At 44.8% G+C, this 16,242-nt stretch overlaps 1 protein-coding gene across 3 annotated transcripts in view; it reads left to right on the top strand.

Annotated features, from left to right (window-relative positions):
* Positions 1 to 16,242, top strand: part of PCCA (propionyl-CoA carboxylase subunit alpha) — a 437,395-nt gene that overhangs the window by 190,026 nt on the left and 231,127 nt on the right. For all 3 annotated transcript variants that reach the window (XM_061626591.1, XM_061626592.1, XM_061626590.1), the window contains 2 exons: positions 4,240 to 4,308; positions 12,355 to 12,430. In XM_061626591.1, coding sequence (XP_061482575.1) covers positions 4,240 to 4,308; positions 12,355 to 12,430 — 145 coding nt within the window. The remainder of the gene's footprint in view (positions 1 to 4,239; positions 4,309 to 12,354; positions 12,431 to 16,242) is intronic.

The following is a 16,242-nucleotide window of genomic DNA, read 5'->3' on the forward strand; positions in this document are numbered from 1 at the left end:
CCCCCAAAATAGCCAAACTTGGACTGCATATTGTGAGGAGCGTGGGGTGTTGATTGACTGGGGTGGGGTGGGGAATGGAGAGCCTGGCAGGAGAGAGATTGGAATGGAGTAGTGTGCAGGAGAGCATGGGTGAATGCCTGGAACCCTTGAATAGGAGCACTCCATGCTGCAACATTTTATTCTAGGCCCTGCTTGTCAGGGCAGTGTTTAGGTTGTGTGCATTGCTCTGTTTTGAGTTTACTTTTGGCATACGATTACTTTGATCTAACATGAATATCTTTGATGCTTGGTTATGTTTTAAATTGAAGGTGTCCAGACAGTGTGTAATGAAAGGTAGGAGTGGAGTAAGATACTGGAATGAGCATTAATATTGAATTCCATTATTGGCTATTTATACAAACTATGGATGTTGTACTCTCTGCATCTAGATATTTTCTTTTAATTATTGAGGGCTTAAGGTAGCTTGTTTACTGCTGGGGCTCAGACCTAACACATGTGAAGTAATAACAACAGGGAAGATTAAAGAGGGGAAGCGTGTACAAAATAGATGAGATAAAATAATAGTTTTGCCTCACCATTTGACTATCTACCATCATTTCCTACACGTCTGGCATGAAGTGGAGAGCTTGAGTCCAGGTGTGGTGGTGTTGGTTGTGTGCACACAGTGTAGGAGTCATTTATCCATCTCTGGTGGTGATGTAACCATCTTGATTATGTGTATTCCTGCCTTGTCCCCCACATCATACTGTAGGTGTGGAGAGGACAGCCTGGCTGTTTCAGTTTTCACAGTAATGTTGATCTCAGTACATTTGTGTTTTAAGTTCCCCACACACCCAAAAAAGCATAGATGCACATGTTCTTTTTATCATTCTCATTAAATAGCCACATAGGCAGTGGCTGCTTCTATAAAATTATCATCTTGTGTGTTGGGCACCTTAACAGCCAGATTTACAACAAAAGAAGTCATTTGTATGTATAGCATACTACACTGAATACGTTTGCCTGCAATCTGGACATAATTATTTTCCAGTGGCATACTGGTATAGCTGTTGCTATGCATTTGTTGATGAAACAAATCTTTAAAGTATCCTCCCTATGGTTGGTTTGATTTTAATCAGAATGCCCTAGATTTATATCATCCTAGCTAAATGTGGACGGCTGCTATACTGGACAGAAATCTAGACATGTCAGAAGTAGTGTCTATGGCTGCTGCAAATAACATCCATCTGATTTTGTGGACAGAATGAGTTTGGTATAGGCTTGAGCTATGGAGGAGGAAATTCTACATTGAGAATTAGACCTGAAGAATAACACAGTGTTGTCAGATTGCGTATCAAGATTGTGCACAGGTTGTCAACTGGCTTATCATTATTTCTTTTTAACTATTCTCGGTTTTGACCCTCTTTAACAATTTATTTACACATCTCCTTGCAGCTAAAGCAAAAAAAAAAAGCTACTGCCTTATGTGTCAGAAACAACATACAATTTGGTAGAGTTTGAAAAAGTGGGGGCATAGATTGCACGGGAAGTTTCATTCTGGTCCCTGTATATAAAGAACAACTGAATAACTAGAAAGATACTTTACCAGTCCATAGTTTGTGTTAGTTTATGCATAACTGATATGGAAACCTAAAAAGACTTTGTACTAACTGGCAGCTCTAAGCATGATATGCCGTATGTGGCTTTTTCTGTAGTTGATGTGAAATGTGAAGAACTTCATTGACAGTCTTGTTTATGAATAATTTGGAACGCCATATAGTCCCCAGGACTGATGTGTTAGCCTGTGAACAATAATTTTGCATGCTTGGAGATCCAAGCTTATATGGAATCCAAACAGTGGCCACTGTTTTGGAACAAGTCTTAAAATTTAATGAGAAGTTAATCCTGTTATTCCATATGGAATTATGCCTGCTTCTGTTTAAAGTTTCTTGGTGTTTCTGATTTTTCATATTCTGGACATTTTTGGGAGAGAAGGTTGATGACAGCAAACATTAAATTGGTGATAGAAGGCTGACTTGTTAGGTGTCTATTTAAAGGTGATAATTTTTTTCATTGAAGAATGTAGCACCTGGGAGTCACATAATCAGTTTCCTTCTCTACCATGTTGTGTGTGTGACCTTTCAGTGCTTCCAGTTTTTCTCTTCCTCTATGGAATGGGAATAGCTAAAACTGTCATGCTGATAACTGAGTATCTCTGAGGCATCTTGACATTTTTCTAATGAAGGTGCTTGACAACTGCCATTACAGTTATGAGGCCTGCAATAATGAATGTGTACTCTTATTATTGTAAAGACACTGCCTTTTCTTCCACGAGGAAAAAAATGTGCTGCAGTTTTCATTGCAGAGAGTAAAGCCTATTATAACATGTCATTTGGATAATAAAGTCATCAGTGTGACCTCATGTGGATACTGTAGACAAGAGGTTCTACATCTGGCCCCTTGATAATTGCCTAAATTAAAATCTAAAAGCCTAACAGCCATTGGATTGACCTCTTTCTGCCTTGCTGCAGACAGATGAGCTGCTGTTTTATTACAAGAGTTTCTTCCCCAGGTAAAGATTGAAGGGAGCTTCTAAGCCCATTTCCCCCCTCCCTGCCAATCGCAAGCATAGTATTTTATATTAAACTTCTTCCACTCCAGCAAGTCCCACTTGGCATTTCTCCTAAGATTGCCAGGATAGAGTTAATTGGCCTTGAATTATTTTGTTAGCATTGTGAATAGTGTGCTTTCCAGTTTTCAAAAGCAACAATCTAACAAATATTTATTCAGGAATTATTCATTTTAAATTTTTTATATGGATAACCTCAGTGCCACTCTGGCAGAAATCAAACCAAGAGAAGAAAACAAAGATAAACAGTAATGCTGACTTTTGTTGGCTGACTAACAGCTATCAGGTTCTTCAAAGAAATATGTGTGTGTTTTTCCTCCTCCCTCCCTCCCTCCATGAGAGTTGCAGAATCAGAACTTTAATTGCGGCTGTATCTTTATAAAGCAAAGCCATGGAAAAAGCTGTGTAAACATTCAATCCTCAGAAGAATGGCATCACCAGAAGAAAAATATTCTATAGATGAGAGTGAGGAAGAAAAAGAAAGTGTTGTAGACATGAAAGCTAGGGTATCAATATTACTCTAGAGCTGATAAGCAGGGCTTTATAGTTTCTGCTGAATGTACCTTAGCAGCTCTTCTGAAGCCTTGGGATGCTCAGTACAGTGAGGCCTACATGATGTGTTTACTTAACATTTTGATGCAAGATATCACTTACAGGAATATGTGCATTTTGTGGCACTAATTGAATTCCACAAGGAGAATTCTCGATCTGAGAACTTCAAAACACAGAGAACACAATCCACTATAAACTTCTTATTTGTAAAATCTATTGCCATGAGTTGGACTTCAGAGAGAAAGAAAAGTATCAACATATAACTACTTCTTAGAAGGTTTGTAAACTGGAATAAAGTTGACTGACTGACTGGTATAAAGAAACTTGGCTATGACTGGATTTTTGTGGGCCTTGAGGCACAGGTGCCCATGAGGTGCTGCTCTAACTTCTCCTTGCTTCCCTTTTGCAGCTGTCTTAAACAGCACTCCTCCCCTCATAATGTGAGCTCTCTTCTTTTATTCTGTCTCCCTGACCCCCACATCACAGCTCTCTTCTTGTCTTCTACCATCCAGTTGTGGCTCCCTTACATTCTTTTTTCCCTTTGGAGGAGATGCTTTGGAAGCCAAGTCCTCTTTTGGGCTTCTTGGATTCACTGCTCAGCTCCCTCAAGGCATCTTTCAAACTAGGAAATGTACGATTCCCTCAGACTCTAGTGATATCACATGGACCTTTCGAGCAGTCACCCATTTCCCAGTTTAAGTGATGCCAAGAGGGAGTTGAGCAGCAACTTACTTGTTCTCCAAGAAGTACAGTATTGTGCTCCCTTCAACTCTTATCCAAACAAGAACTAGACCTTTACCAGAGGCCCAGCAATTGTCACAGGGGCTTCTGGGATGACCTCTCATATCTCTGTGGGAGTGTGCTTAGAGGAGCCAGCAGAATGTGAAGGCCCTTGCACTTTATTTATTTTGCTGCTGCCAGACATTTCTCCCATTGTGAAATGGGAAACTAGACCATCATCTCAGGTCATCAGTGGGTTTCTGCCAGGCTGTGGGCCCTCGGCAGGTGCCCTACCATGCTGACTCTTGACACTGGCCCTGCTCCTTCTTATGGTAATACTTTGTCTCAATCTTTTGTAGGTCCGTGTTGATAGTGGAGTACAGCAAGGAAGTGAAATCAGTATTTATTATGATCCCATGATTTCAAAAGTGAGTTAATTTCTTTTTCCTTGTAAAATAATTAATTCTAGTTTTTTTAATGCATGATGCAGTATTGCAAAGTATAGCAGTTTCATAGCAAAGGTAAAGAGGATGATTCTTCAGTGCAACCGTATGTGTGTTTACACAGAAGTAAGGCCCACAATATTCAGTTTATTCATTTATTCCTTGGGACTTTCTGTACCTTTAATTTGTTTAGTAACATTGTAGTGTTTTAAGAAAAAATGCATGACAGACTTCTGGGTTAAAATGGTTTCAGGGATGTCACTACTAGAAGTGGTTTAGTTTGAACAACAGAAATCTAAATAAACCTTTAAAAATCTAAGTGATCCCCTCCCTTTCCCCACAAATTAAACAATGAAAAGTTGGAAAAATCCTTTTTCTTTGTCACACTGTCAAATTCAGGAAAGACCCAATGCTGCTTCATGAAATCAACATTGCAGGTATGAGCAGAACCATGGTATCACTGTGCCCAACCCACAGAGTTGGTTTCACAAGATGCCATGGTTGATAGTATCAAAAGCTGTAGAGAGATCAATGAGAAGCGGCAGGGTTTCATTTCTCTCTCCCAGCAGAAGTCATCCATCAGAGTGATCAAAGCTGTTTCAGTACTGAACAGTGACTGAAATAGGTATAGATAATCTATTTCATCCAAGAGCACCTGGAGTACCACCACCACCACCTTCTTGAGCACCTTCCTCCCAAAAGCAGATGTTTGCGACTGAGCAATTTAGTCTTCAGGATCCAGACACAGATATTAAGGAATGGTCACATGACCATCTCTTTTAGAATGCTTTCTCTCACAAGGAAACAGATCACCACTTGGATCCACCCAGTCTGTCAACTCCATAAGAAACCCAGATGGACAAGGGACAAGAATAGAAGATGTAGGCTGAAGCCTTTTAAAGTACTTGTCCATATGCTCAGACCACATCACCTGAAACCAGTCCCTGGAACTCAGACTAGGCAGTGCTCTGGATGCCTCTGCAGGAACTGTGCCTATACTGGCATTAAGTTCAGAGCCTATATTTATCCTCAAAATGCCTTGCAGGGCTCCAAGGGTTCTAATCTAGGGTTTTGCTGACATCTCCTTACCACCTGCAAGGGCTTTGCTGGTCAGAGGTGTTTTTTTTTGGCACAATAATGTGTTCCCACTTTTGTTTGTCATATTTTCCATAGGAGGTGGGCCATCACTGCGGGTAATAGTTCCACCTATCGTGCGAAGGCAAGAATGTTTTTGAAGTCAAGACTAGGGGCGTCAGGCCCCTCCCACTCTCCAGTTCATTCTTGCCTTCGTACGAACAAGATTGGATCTATAGCGTAGCAAGTAGCTTTTAGCTAAGTTTCGTGTATTTGTCTGTTCATTTGTCTTCAAGTCCTTCCTTTCCCTGTTTGTGTTTAACTTTCCATTTAAGTTTGAGGGTCCCCACAGAGACCGCGGCTGCGGTTCTCTACGTTTCTTGGCCAATTTTGAGCTTTTTATTTTTTGAGCCTTTATTTCAGCTTATTTCTCTTACTTGTTTGAGGCTTGTTTGAGGGTCCCCTCAGAGGCCGTGGCTGCGGTTCTCTTCGTTTTTGTCCGCTTTTGAGCTTTCTCCCTGGCTCTGTTGCATCCATCGGGAGCTCGCGGCTCTATTTTTTCCTGTGCCGGGCTGTCTCAAGCAGCGCTCTGAGGAGCTCTTGGAGAGACCGCGGCTGCGGTTCTCTCCCAGGCGGGAGCTTGCGGCTGCGGCTTCCTGCCCTCTCTTTCTCCCTCTCTCTCCGTGACTTTAATTTTCGCTGCGGAGAGCTCTTTACTCGGCGGCGACAGCGGCTTCCCTCCTGCTGCCTTTCCCGACACAGGCTTCTCTCGGCAATCTCCTTTTGGGGTTTTTTAGAGCCGCAAGTGCGACTATCGACCCCGCGCCTCCCCCTGAGAGACTGCTGGGCAGCCCTTCCCCCAGTTCGTTACCAGTCGGCCGCCATTGCTTCTTCCCCCTCCGCCATTTTCGGATCATTTTTTTCCCGCTCTTTTTTCCGGGCGCCATTTTTGTTGAATTCAAATTTCCCGCCTTTTTTGTTACCCCTTTATTAACCAACGCATACCTTCCCTGCAAGTTATCTGTATGTGTGTTGTATGTGTGTTGTAGACAAACTTACAGGGCTTCCTTACACACAAATTTACAGTGGCTGACTTGTACTAAATTTGAATTATATTCAGTACCATCAAGGCTGGAGCTTTAATATCAGTGGCTGACTTGTACTAAATTTGAATTATATTCAGTATTATCAAGGCTGGAGCTTTAATATCAGTGGCTGACTTGTACTAAATTTGAATTATATTCAGTATCATCAAGGCTGGAGCTTTAATATCAGTGGCTGACTTGTACTAAATCTGAATTATATTCATTACATCCTGCCCCCTCTGTGGCCGTGTACCACACCTGAAATCCAGCCTACAGCACTAATCTGAACTATATTTTGTACATCCTGCCCCCTCTGTGGCCGTGTACCAAGCCTAAAATACAGTCTATATTATACTAACGCTGATACCACAGTGCATCCTGCCCCCTCTGTGGCCGTGCACTTAGCCATCTGCCAGTGTATTCTACCCCCTCTGTGGTCGTACACTGTGCCAGTTCGGGTCTTTACATCCTGCCCCCTCTGTGGCCGTGTACTGCACCCAAGTTAATATAAGATGGCAGAACACCCAGACATGTCGCAATCAGCCAATATGATACCAGATCAGCCAGGCATGTCACAAACAGCCAAGCCACAATATTCTAAGGCGACTAAGATTAAGCATGTTAAAGCACTGGCTAAGACAAAACATCTTTCCAGCCATAGCAAACCAAAGCGTCCACGCTATGACTCTGTGCCAACCACCGCCACCACCACAGCAGCTCAGGCACACATAAGCGATATATTTCATTCCCCTGCTGCTTCCTCTGACGAGGAGGATTTTGCTGGCTTTCCCACTCAGCTTTCACATAACCAGCCTCCCTCCGTTTTACCGCCCCAAACATCTGCTCCAATACCTACTCAGGCACAAACATCTGCCACAACCGGGCTGCAGCTGTCCCCTGATTTCCTCTCCCAACTTCAAGCCATGCTGGCATTTTTCACCCAAATGCAGTCACTACCACAAGTTCCTGCCATACCTCAACTCAACATGGACCAACGTGCGTGTCATGAAGCTCATCCTTCCTGCTCACCAAATCCCTTTGATGTAGCCAGAGGCAGATGTATTGACGAAGCCTCGTATGCGGAGGAGTCAACCTTCACTGACCACGTTGAAGGAGATGACTGGAGCGACTATTCAGATCAAGAGGAGGATACATCGTATCATTTGTTTAATGCCTCAGACTATCAGCCCCTGGCACGCAGGGTAGTTAATACCCTTGGTCTCCAGACTGCGCCTTCAACTTCTTCCACCCCAGCCATCAAAGGGGCCAAGGTTCTCAAATCCCCTGCACCTATTGAACACTACATCCCGGTGCCGGACCCAATTGCCAAATTGGCCTCTGAAGAATGGGCTCACCCATTTCAATCTCACCGCTTCAAGAACCTGGCTGACAGGCTTTACGCCCTAGCTCCGGACTTTGCCACCAAGTTAGACGTCCCTGGCATAGACGAACCAATCGCTCGCCTCGTTTCACGATCTCTTTTGCCCAGGGAAGGGGAATCCCAACTAAAGGACACTACTGAGCGTCGAATAGACTTCGCCCTCCGCAAAAATCACGAGGCCACTGCCCTCTCCATGTGTGCCTCCGTTTCAGCCTCCATTTTCTCCAGAGCAGCTATGATGTGGCTGGATGATCTTCTAGAGGACACTAACCCTGATCCTGTCGCCCTCAGAAGGTCACTGATAAAGTTGCGTAAGACAGCAGCTTTTGTGGCCGATGCCACCTTGGATGCTACTCAATTGGGGGCACGAGCCATGACAGCTCAGATAGTCGCGCGACGGACCCTCTGGCTTCGCCACTGGCAGGCTGATTCAGCGGCCAGAATGAATCTGTCCAGGGCTCCTTACTCCAGATCTTTACTCTTCGGCGAGGAAGCTCTAAAGTCAGTGTTGGTTGGTATTAACACACTGCCCATAGGTGGCAGATTACTTCATTTTGGAGACTGTTGGCTGCGCCTCACTATGGTCTCCTGGATCAGGGAGCTTTTCAGTCAGGGCTATGCCATAGAGTTTTGGGCAATCCCATCAGACAGATTCCATCCGTCCCCTTGCCCAAGGGCATGAGCCAGGCACAGAATCATGCAGACAGCTATACAACATCTCTTGGACATAGCGGCAATAGAGCCAGTCCCCACAACTGAGAGGTCGGAAGGGGTGTACTCCCTCCTATTTGCTGTGCCAAAACGAGATTTATCATGGAGGGCGGTATTGGACCTCAAGTTTGTCAACCGTTTTGTAACATATCGCAGGTTCAAAATGGAATCACTCCACTCCATTACGGAGAGTCTGCATGAAGGAGACTTCCTGGCTTCTATCGACCTTAAGGAAGCGTATCTCCATGTGCCCATTTGCATAGCCCACAGAAAGTTTCTTCAGTTTGCTTTTGGCCACCAGCACTTTCAATATAGAGCGATGCTATTCGGCCTCTCCTCTGCTCCAAGAGTGTTTACCAAAGTGCTACTCATCCTAGTGGCTTATCTCCGGACCCAAGGGGTTCATCTCTACCCATATCTGGATGATCTGCTAATACGGGCCAAGTCTGAGGAGCTGGCTCATCATCATTTAACGATCACCCTCAATGTTTTGCAGGCCTACGGCTGGCTTGTCAACTTCAACAAAAGCCATCTCCAACCAACCCAACGCCTACTACATCTAGGGGCAATGTTGGACACCCTGCAGGCAATGGTCTTCCTGGCTCCAGATCGCATCACTGCCATCACAAGCATCGCAAGGTCCCTGATGCAACAAACATCCGCAGACGTCATGCTTCTCGCCAGAGCGCTCGGGATGTTCATCTCTACAATCCACATTGTGCCATGGGCTCGAGCCCACACTCGGCCCCTTCAGTGGACTCTGTTGCCATTTCAACAGGACATTGCCAGCTCCAACCATCGCAAAGTTCGTTTGAGCCCCGCACTGCGCCTCTCCTTCCGCTGGTGGACCAAGGTTCAACACCTCTCCAAGGGCACGTCGTTCAGAGAACCCCGCAGAACCGTTGTAACCACAGATGCCAGCCTCATCGGTTGGGGAGCCCACTGCAACTCCCAGTACGTTCAGGGGGTTTGGTCCACCGCAGAGCAAACTCAAAGCATCAACTGGCTGGAGCTAAAGGCTGTCCACTTAGCTCTACGTCATTTTCAGTCTCTGTTCCCTTTGGACCATGTGCTCATTCGAACAGACAACACGTGTGTAAAATCACATTTGAACAGACAGGGGGGCACCAGGTCTCGTCCTCTGCAGGACTTAGCCTCCCTCATCTTTGTCTGGGCAGAACAACATCTACAATCCCTGAAAGCAGAACATCTCAGAGGGATTTGGAATGTGACAGCAGACTGGCTCAGCAGACAACAGGTCTTTCCGGGAGAATGGAAACTTCATCCAGCCATTTTCCATCGTCTCCAGTGTCGGTTCGGCATCCTCTCAGTCGATCTGTTTGCTTCCAGTCGCAATTGCCAGCTTCCCAGGTACTTTGCCCGATACCTGGACTCAACAGCAGAAGCAGTGGATGCTCTGACAACACCGTGGCCAGACGGTCTATTGTACGCCTTTCCTCCCATACCATTGTTAGCCAAAACCTTGAGGAAGGCGCAAACCGAGAGGGCACAGCTGGTTCTGATAGCACCATTTTGGCCACGCCGACCGTGGTTCTCAGATCTTCTGGCAATGTCAATGATGGATCCTTGGACACTTCCAGTCAGGCCAGACCTCCTATCCCAGGGTCCAGTACTGCACCAGGACCCTACTTGGCTCAATCTAACAGCGTGGCGTTTGAACGGGGACATTTGAGGTCAGCTGGACTGTCTGATGCTGTGATTGATATTATTTTGGCCTCGAGAAGACCATCTATCACTTGTATTTATCAACATACCTGGGTGGCTTTCTCCAAGTGGTGTCAGTCCCACCACCATGATCCATCCCAGGCCACTGTGCATCAGGTGCTGCAATTTCTCCATAGCGGCTTTATGATGGGACTTCGACCCAACACTCTACGTCGACATGCGTCCACTCTGTCGTCCATTCTCTCAGTGTCCTCTCCTGGAGATCATATTTCCTCACATCCGTTCATCAAACGTTTTTTGAGGGGAGTCGCCCTACGCTCTCCGGGTGTTGTCCATCGGTTCCCCTCATGGAGTTTGCCGAAAGTTCTGCAGGCTTTGCAACGCCCTCCGTTTGAACCCATCGGGACTGTGCCCCTACGTATGCTGTCCTTCAAGGTCTTGTTTCTGATCGCAATCACATCTGCCAGACGCGTTTCGGAGTTGGGCGCATTGTCTTCTGCTCGACACCTCTGCGTCTTCCATAAGGACTCTGTTGTGCTGAAGACTGATCCTTCCTTCCGTCCCAAGGTCGATTCAGTTTTTCATTGCAACCAGGACATTGTTTTGCTTTCCTTTTGCCCGAATCCTACCCATCCTCTCGAGAAGGCTTGGCATTCGTTAGATGTCCGGAGGGCTCTCAAGACCTACCTGTCTAGGACCCAAGAGATTCGACGAACGGAGTCTCTGTTTGTATCCTTTCATCCAAGGTCTATGGGGCATAAAGTATCCAATTCTACCATATCCCGTTGGTTAAGGGCATGCATTACTTTAGCATATGAGTCCCTGAAGCTGTCAGTTCCAGCTAGTATAACGGCTCATTCTACCAGGTCAGCTGCCACTTCTGGTGCTTTTGCCACTAATGCTCCTGTTGCTGATATTTGTAGGGCTGCAGTCTGGTCTACCCCACACTCGTTTATAAGGCATTATAAAATTGATCGTTATGCCTCTGCTGACGCAGCTTTCGGCAGATGAGTGTTGCAACAGGTTCTTAATGAGGATTAACACGTGGGTGGTCCCTCCCTGTATGGGCTGCTTTGGTACATCCTGCAGTGATGGCCCACCTCCTATGGAAAATGTACCATTGGTCTCACCTGAAAGGTGATTTTCATAGGAGTGGGCCATCACGACCCTCCCAGTTGGAGGATGACTAGAGATTTTATAAATGAGTTACATGTTATTGTTACGCTATTATATTTAAATGTAAGAGTGAAGTCAAGACTTTTAGTTCTGTTATGTTGTTATGTTAGAGTCATGTTGTTATGCATGTGACTATTATGTTATTTTCCTGGCGGGCCTGTTGGCCTTGTTATTGTATTTTTAGATATCTCTTTTTAGACTCGCTACGAATGAACTGGAGAGTGGGAGGGGCCTGACGCCCCTAGTCTTGACTTCAAAAACATTCTTGCCTTCGCACGATAGGTGGAACTATTACCCACAGTGATGGCCCACTCCTATGAAAATCACCTTTCAGGTGAGACCAATGGTACATTCACTGTGAGACTTGTGCCATCTGTATTTTAGACATCTCCTTACCTGTTTTATTGCTCAAACTCTCTGATAAACCAAGGATCCAGCTGAGCTCAGGAGTGTAGGAGGAAGACACTTGAAAGCGATCGTGTCTATTGCCCTTTCCATCTTGCTATTCCAAAAATCCTTGAAGGGAGATAGCCACTGTCAGTCTCAACTTCACCAAGAAATGATCTTATCATAGCTCACATCAAAACGTGTGAAATACACACAACTGAAAGGCGTCTTTGTAGTGACCATCTGGCATGTAGGTAACTAAGTCCAACTTAGGTTTGTGCCACCTTGCTTACCTTTGAAGAAAATATTGGGCTATACTTAACATTTGAGAGTTCTAGGTTAGGGAAAAATCATGAATGGTGTGAAAGTGAATAGAGGGACATTAATGTATTAAACATATCAAAATACTTTTTTAAAAAATAACATCTGCTGAAATGTATAAACAGTAAATTGAGGATTCAAAAAAGGATTAATTTTTTAATGGTGTAAACTTAATTTTTCTAAATTTCTTTTTGTGCATGTGTGCTTTAGCTAATCACCTATGGATCCAACAGAGCTGAAGCTTTGCAAAGAATGGAAGAGGCCTTGGATAGTTATGTTATAAGAGGTAACTATAATTATATGGGATTCTAATTTGTCCATGAAAATGCTTTAAAACTGCAGTAATTTAACAAATTCGAGGAAATTTGTGTTTAATTAAGAAAAGAAGATTTGGTTTGTTTTGCAGCATATCAGGTTGGATTAATTTATGCAATTTACTATTTTTCAGTATCAGAATCATAATACTACTCAATCTATATTTTTCTTAACAAATAAACAACTGTAATGTGAATATGTAAAATAACTGCAGTAGATACCAGCAACCAAATCTTGGAGATAATAGTTCAAATCAGTAGGATAAATTAGACCTCCCATTATCCCACTTCAGGCATTTATTATTATTTAGCTCACAGTTTCTTAGCCTCCAAAGCTCTGTCCCTCATTCACTCCTGTTTGAGCAGCTACATGTAGCCTTTGCTGTCTTGTAAGCATTGTGTAAAGTTTTCCTTCATGTACCATTTTTATTTGCTTATCTTCAGCTTCAACTTTTTTTAAAAGCTGATGTTGCCAAATTCCCATCAGGAAACCTTCAGTGTGTCACACATGGCAAGAGCTGTTGCTTTTAGGTTGGCATTGTAGCAGTAAACTATACGTTTGGAAGGTGCACTTGCTTTTTTTTTTTGTAGAATGCAGGCAGGATATCCAACCACATACATAATGTCTGTGCATACTTACTCAGGATCACTTAGGTCTTGTACTGAAAGCTAGTGTTAGTGAGAATGAGAAAAGTGCATTTTAGGTGCATTTGTTACTATACTAGTAGGGAAAGAGTACGGTGTGATAAAATTTAGAATTAAGATTTCAACAGAGTAGTTTTTTTATTATTATTATTATTTAATTTATTAGTCGCCCATCTGGCTGGTTAACCAGCCACTCTGGGCGACATACAAGATAGAAACAGTACATTAAGCATTAAAAATTTAAAACATAACAATAAAAGCCTAACCCATCTTAAAAGCTTTCCTGAAGAGCCAGGTCTTCAAAGTCCGGCGGAAGGTCATCTCAGAAGGGGCATGACGGAGGTCATTTGGGAGAGAGTTCCATAGGGTGGGGGCCAATATTGAGAAAGCCCTCTCTCTAGTCCTCACCAGTCTCGCTGTTCTTACCGGTGGGATCGAGAGAAGGTCTTCTGAGACTGATCTGGCATCCCTGACGATGCTGGAGGCGCTCCTTCAGATAGACTGGGCCAAAACCGTATAGGGTTTTAAAGGTCAAAGCCAACACCTTGAATTGTGTTCGGTAAACAACCGGTAACCAGTGCAACTCCTTCAACACAGGAGTGATGTGATCTTGCCGGCAGCTGCCTTTAATCAGACGAGCTGCCACATTCTGTACCAGTTGCAACTTCCGGACCATTTTCAAGGGTAACCCCACGTAGAGCGCATTACAGTAGTCTAGGCGAGAGGTGACCAAGGCATGTACCACCGGTGGGAGCAGATGGTTGGGAAGGTAGAGGCGCAGCCTCCGTATCAGATGGAGTTGATACAGCGCCCTCCGGCTCACAGCCAAGACTTGAGCCTCCATGAACAGCTGGGAGTCCAAAATGACCCCCAGGCTGTGGACCTGGTCTTTCAGGGGTAAACGTACCCCATTGAGCACCAGGTGCACATCCCCCAACCTTCCCTTGTCTCCCACAAACAGTACCTCGGTCTTGTCCGGGTTCAGCTTCAGCTTATTCCTTCCCATCCAGCCACTCACCGACTCCAGGCACTTGGACAGGGTTTCTACAGCCAACCTTGGTGAAGATTTAAATGAGAGATAGAGCTGCGTGTCATCCGCATACTGATGACACTGCAGCCCAAATCTCCTGATGATTGCCCCCAGCGGCTTTATATAGATGTTAAACAGCATTGGGGAGAGGATAGAACCCTGTGGCACCCCACAAGTGAGAGGCCAAGGATCCGAAACCTCCTCCTCCAATGCTACTCTTTGGTACCTACCGCAGAGGAAGGAATGGAACCACTGCCATACAGTGCCCCCTATACCCAACCCCTTTAGGTGGTCCAAGAGGATAGTGTGGTCAACAGTATCAAAAGCCGCTGAGAGATCAAGGAGGACAAGGAAGGTGCATTCGCCCCTATCCCATGCCCTCCTCATATCATCCACCAAGGCGACCAAGGCTGTTTCAGTCCCATGTCCAGGCCTGAAGCCCGATTGAAATGGATCTAGATAATCCGCTTCCTCCAAGTGTGCCTGCAACTGTTTTGCCACCACCTGTTCAACCGCCTTGCCTAAGAACGGTAAATTTGAGACTGGGCGAAAGTTGTTCAGATCTTGAGGATCCAAGGATGGCTTTTTTAAGATTGGTTTTATTATTGCCTCCTTAAGTGCTGATGGCATTACTCCCTCTTGAAGTGAGGTATTTACCACCATCTTGATCCTCTCACCCAGTCTATCTTTACAGCTCATCATGAGCCATGATGGGCAGGGATCGAGTAAGCAGGTGGTTGGCTTTAAAGTTGAAAGCATCTTGTCCACTTCATCAGATGGAAGAAGCTGGAACCGATCCCACAATGCTGGAGCTCCATTGGTCACCTCTGGCTCACTCACTGTGTCCACAGTGTACGGTATAGCACTCTTAATACAATCGATTTTCTCTGCAAAGTGCTTAGCAAACTCGTCACAGGAGACCTTATTCTGTTCCATTGGTTCCGGAGCAACTGGACCGACCAGGCTTCGGACCACTTGGAACAGTCTCCTGGGACAGCACTCTGCAGATGCAATAGAGGCAGCAAAAAAATCTTTCTTTGTTGCCCTTATTGCCACATGATAGGCTGTTGCAGCCGCTCTAACATGTGTTCGGTCATCTTCAGAGTGAGATTTCTGCCACCGGCGCTCTAGCCGTCTCACCTGCTGCTTCAGAACTCGCAACCGTGGAGTGAACCACGGTGCCGTCTTAGCTCTATTCCGGGGGAGAGGGCGTTTTGGAGCCACCCGGTCTAATGCCCCAGCGATTGCGGTATTCCACTTCTCCACTAGGGCCTCAGCCGAGTGGCCGTGTGCATGCTCCAAGCACATTCAGGAATCCATCTGGATCCATCAGACGTCTGGGACGGACCATCTTAATAGGTCCTCCACCCCCACGGAGGGTTTGTGGCATCGAGATGTCTATTGTGGATTTCAACAGAGTAGTTTTGTTTTCCTTATCTCTCAAAATAAGTTGTCTCCTTTTGAGTGTTACTTTTCTCCATTAGAGATAATGGTGTAATTCCAGCACCGCAGGATTTCCAGTAGCTTGATGTCTTCCCTCATAACCCCCATTAGTAAACTCCAATAAATCAGTGCATAAAAAGGAAGTAATATAGAAATCTTTTCCCCCTACTTCTCCACTGATTATGTGACCTTTTCACAGAAAAAGAGCCTAGTAACTTGAGAGCTTCAACATAGTTCTTCCTCTCTTTAACAAAATCCATCTATCTGCTGAAAAATCCTGAGAGCTAGGGAAACTGTACTTGCTTTTTTATTCTTGTTTTTCTTTTGGCTGTTAATAGGTATACAGCATATTTTCCTTAGTCTGCTGTAAACATGAGATTTAATTTGACAGTTGTCGTCTGATAGTTTGATAGCCTATCCCTAGTTTCTGAGCTTCACTCACATACTCTGTAGCATTTGGCCAAAGTTAAGATCAGCCAAAATAATATCTGTCTTTATTTTTAGTGCTAATATAAAGCGCATACTTGCCCTGACCCTTGTGTACATGGGAGCTTGTTTTGGGTCATGTTAAGTTACTTAGGCTGCAATCAAATATACACTTAGCTGGGAGTAAGTCCCATTGAACCCAATAGTGCTTACTTCTGAGTAGACATATATTGGATTGCA

Source organism: Rhineura floridana, chromosome 5 (assembly GCF_030035675.1).
Source record: "Rhineura floridana isolate rRhiFlo1 chromosome 5, rRhiFlo1.hap2, whole genome shotgun sequence".
In the NCBI taxonomy this organism is placed as follows: Eukaryota; Metazoa; Chordata; class Lepidosauria; order Squamata; family Rhineuridae; genus Rhineura; species Rhineura floridana.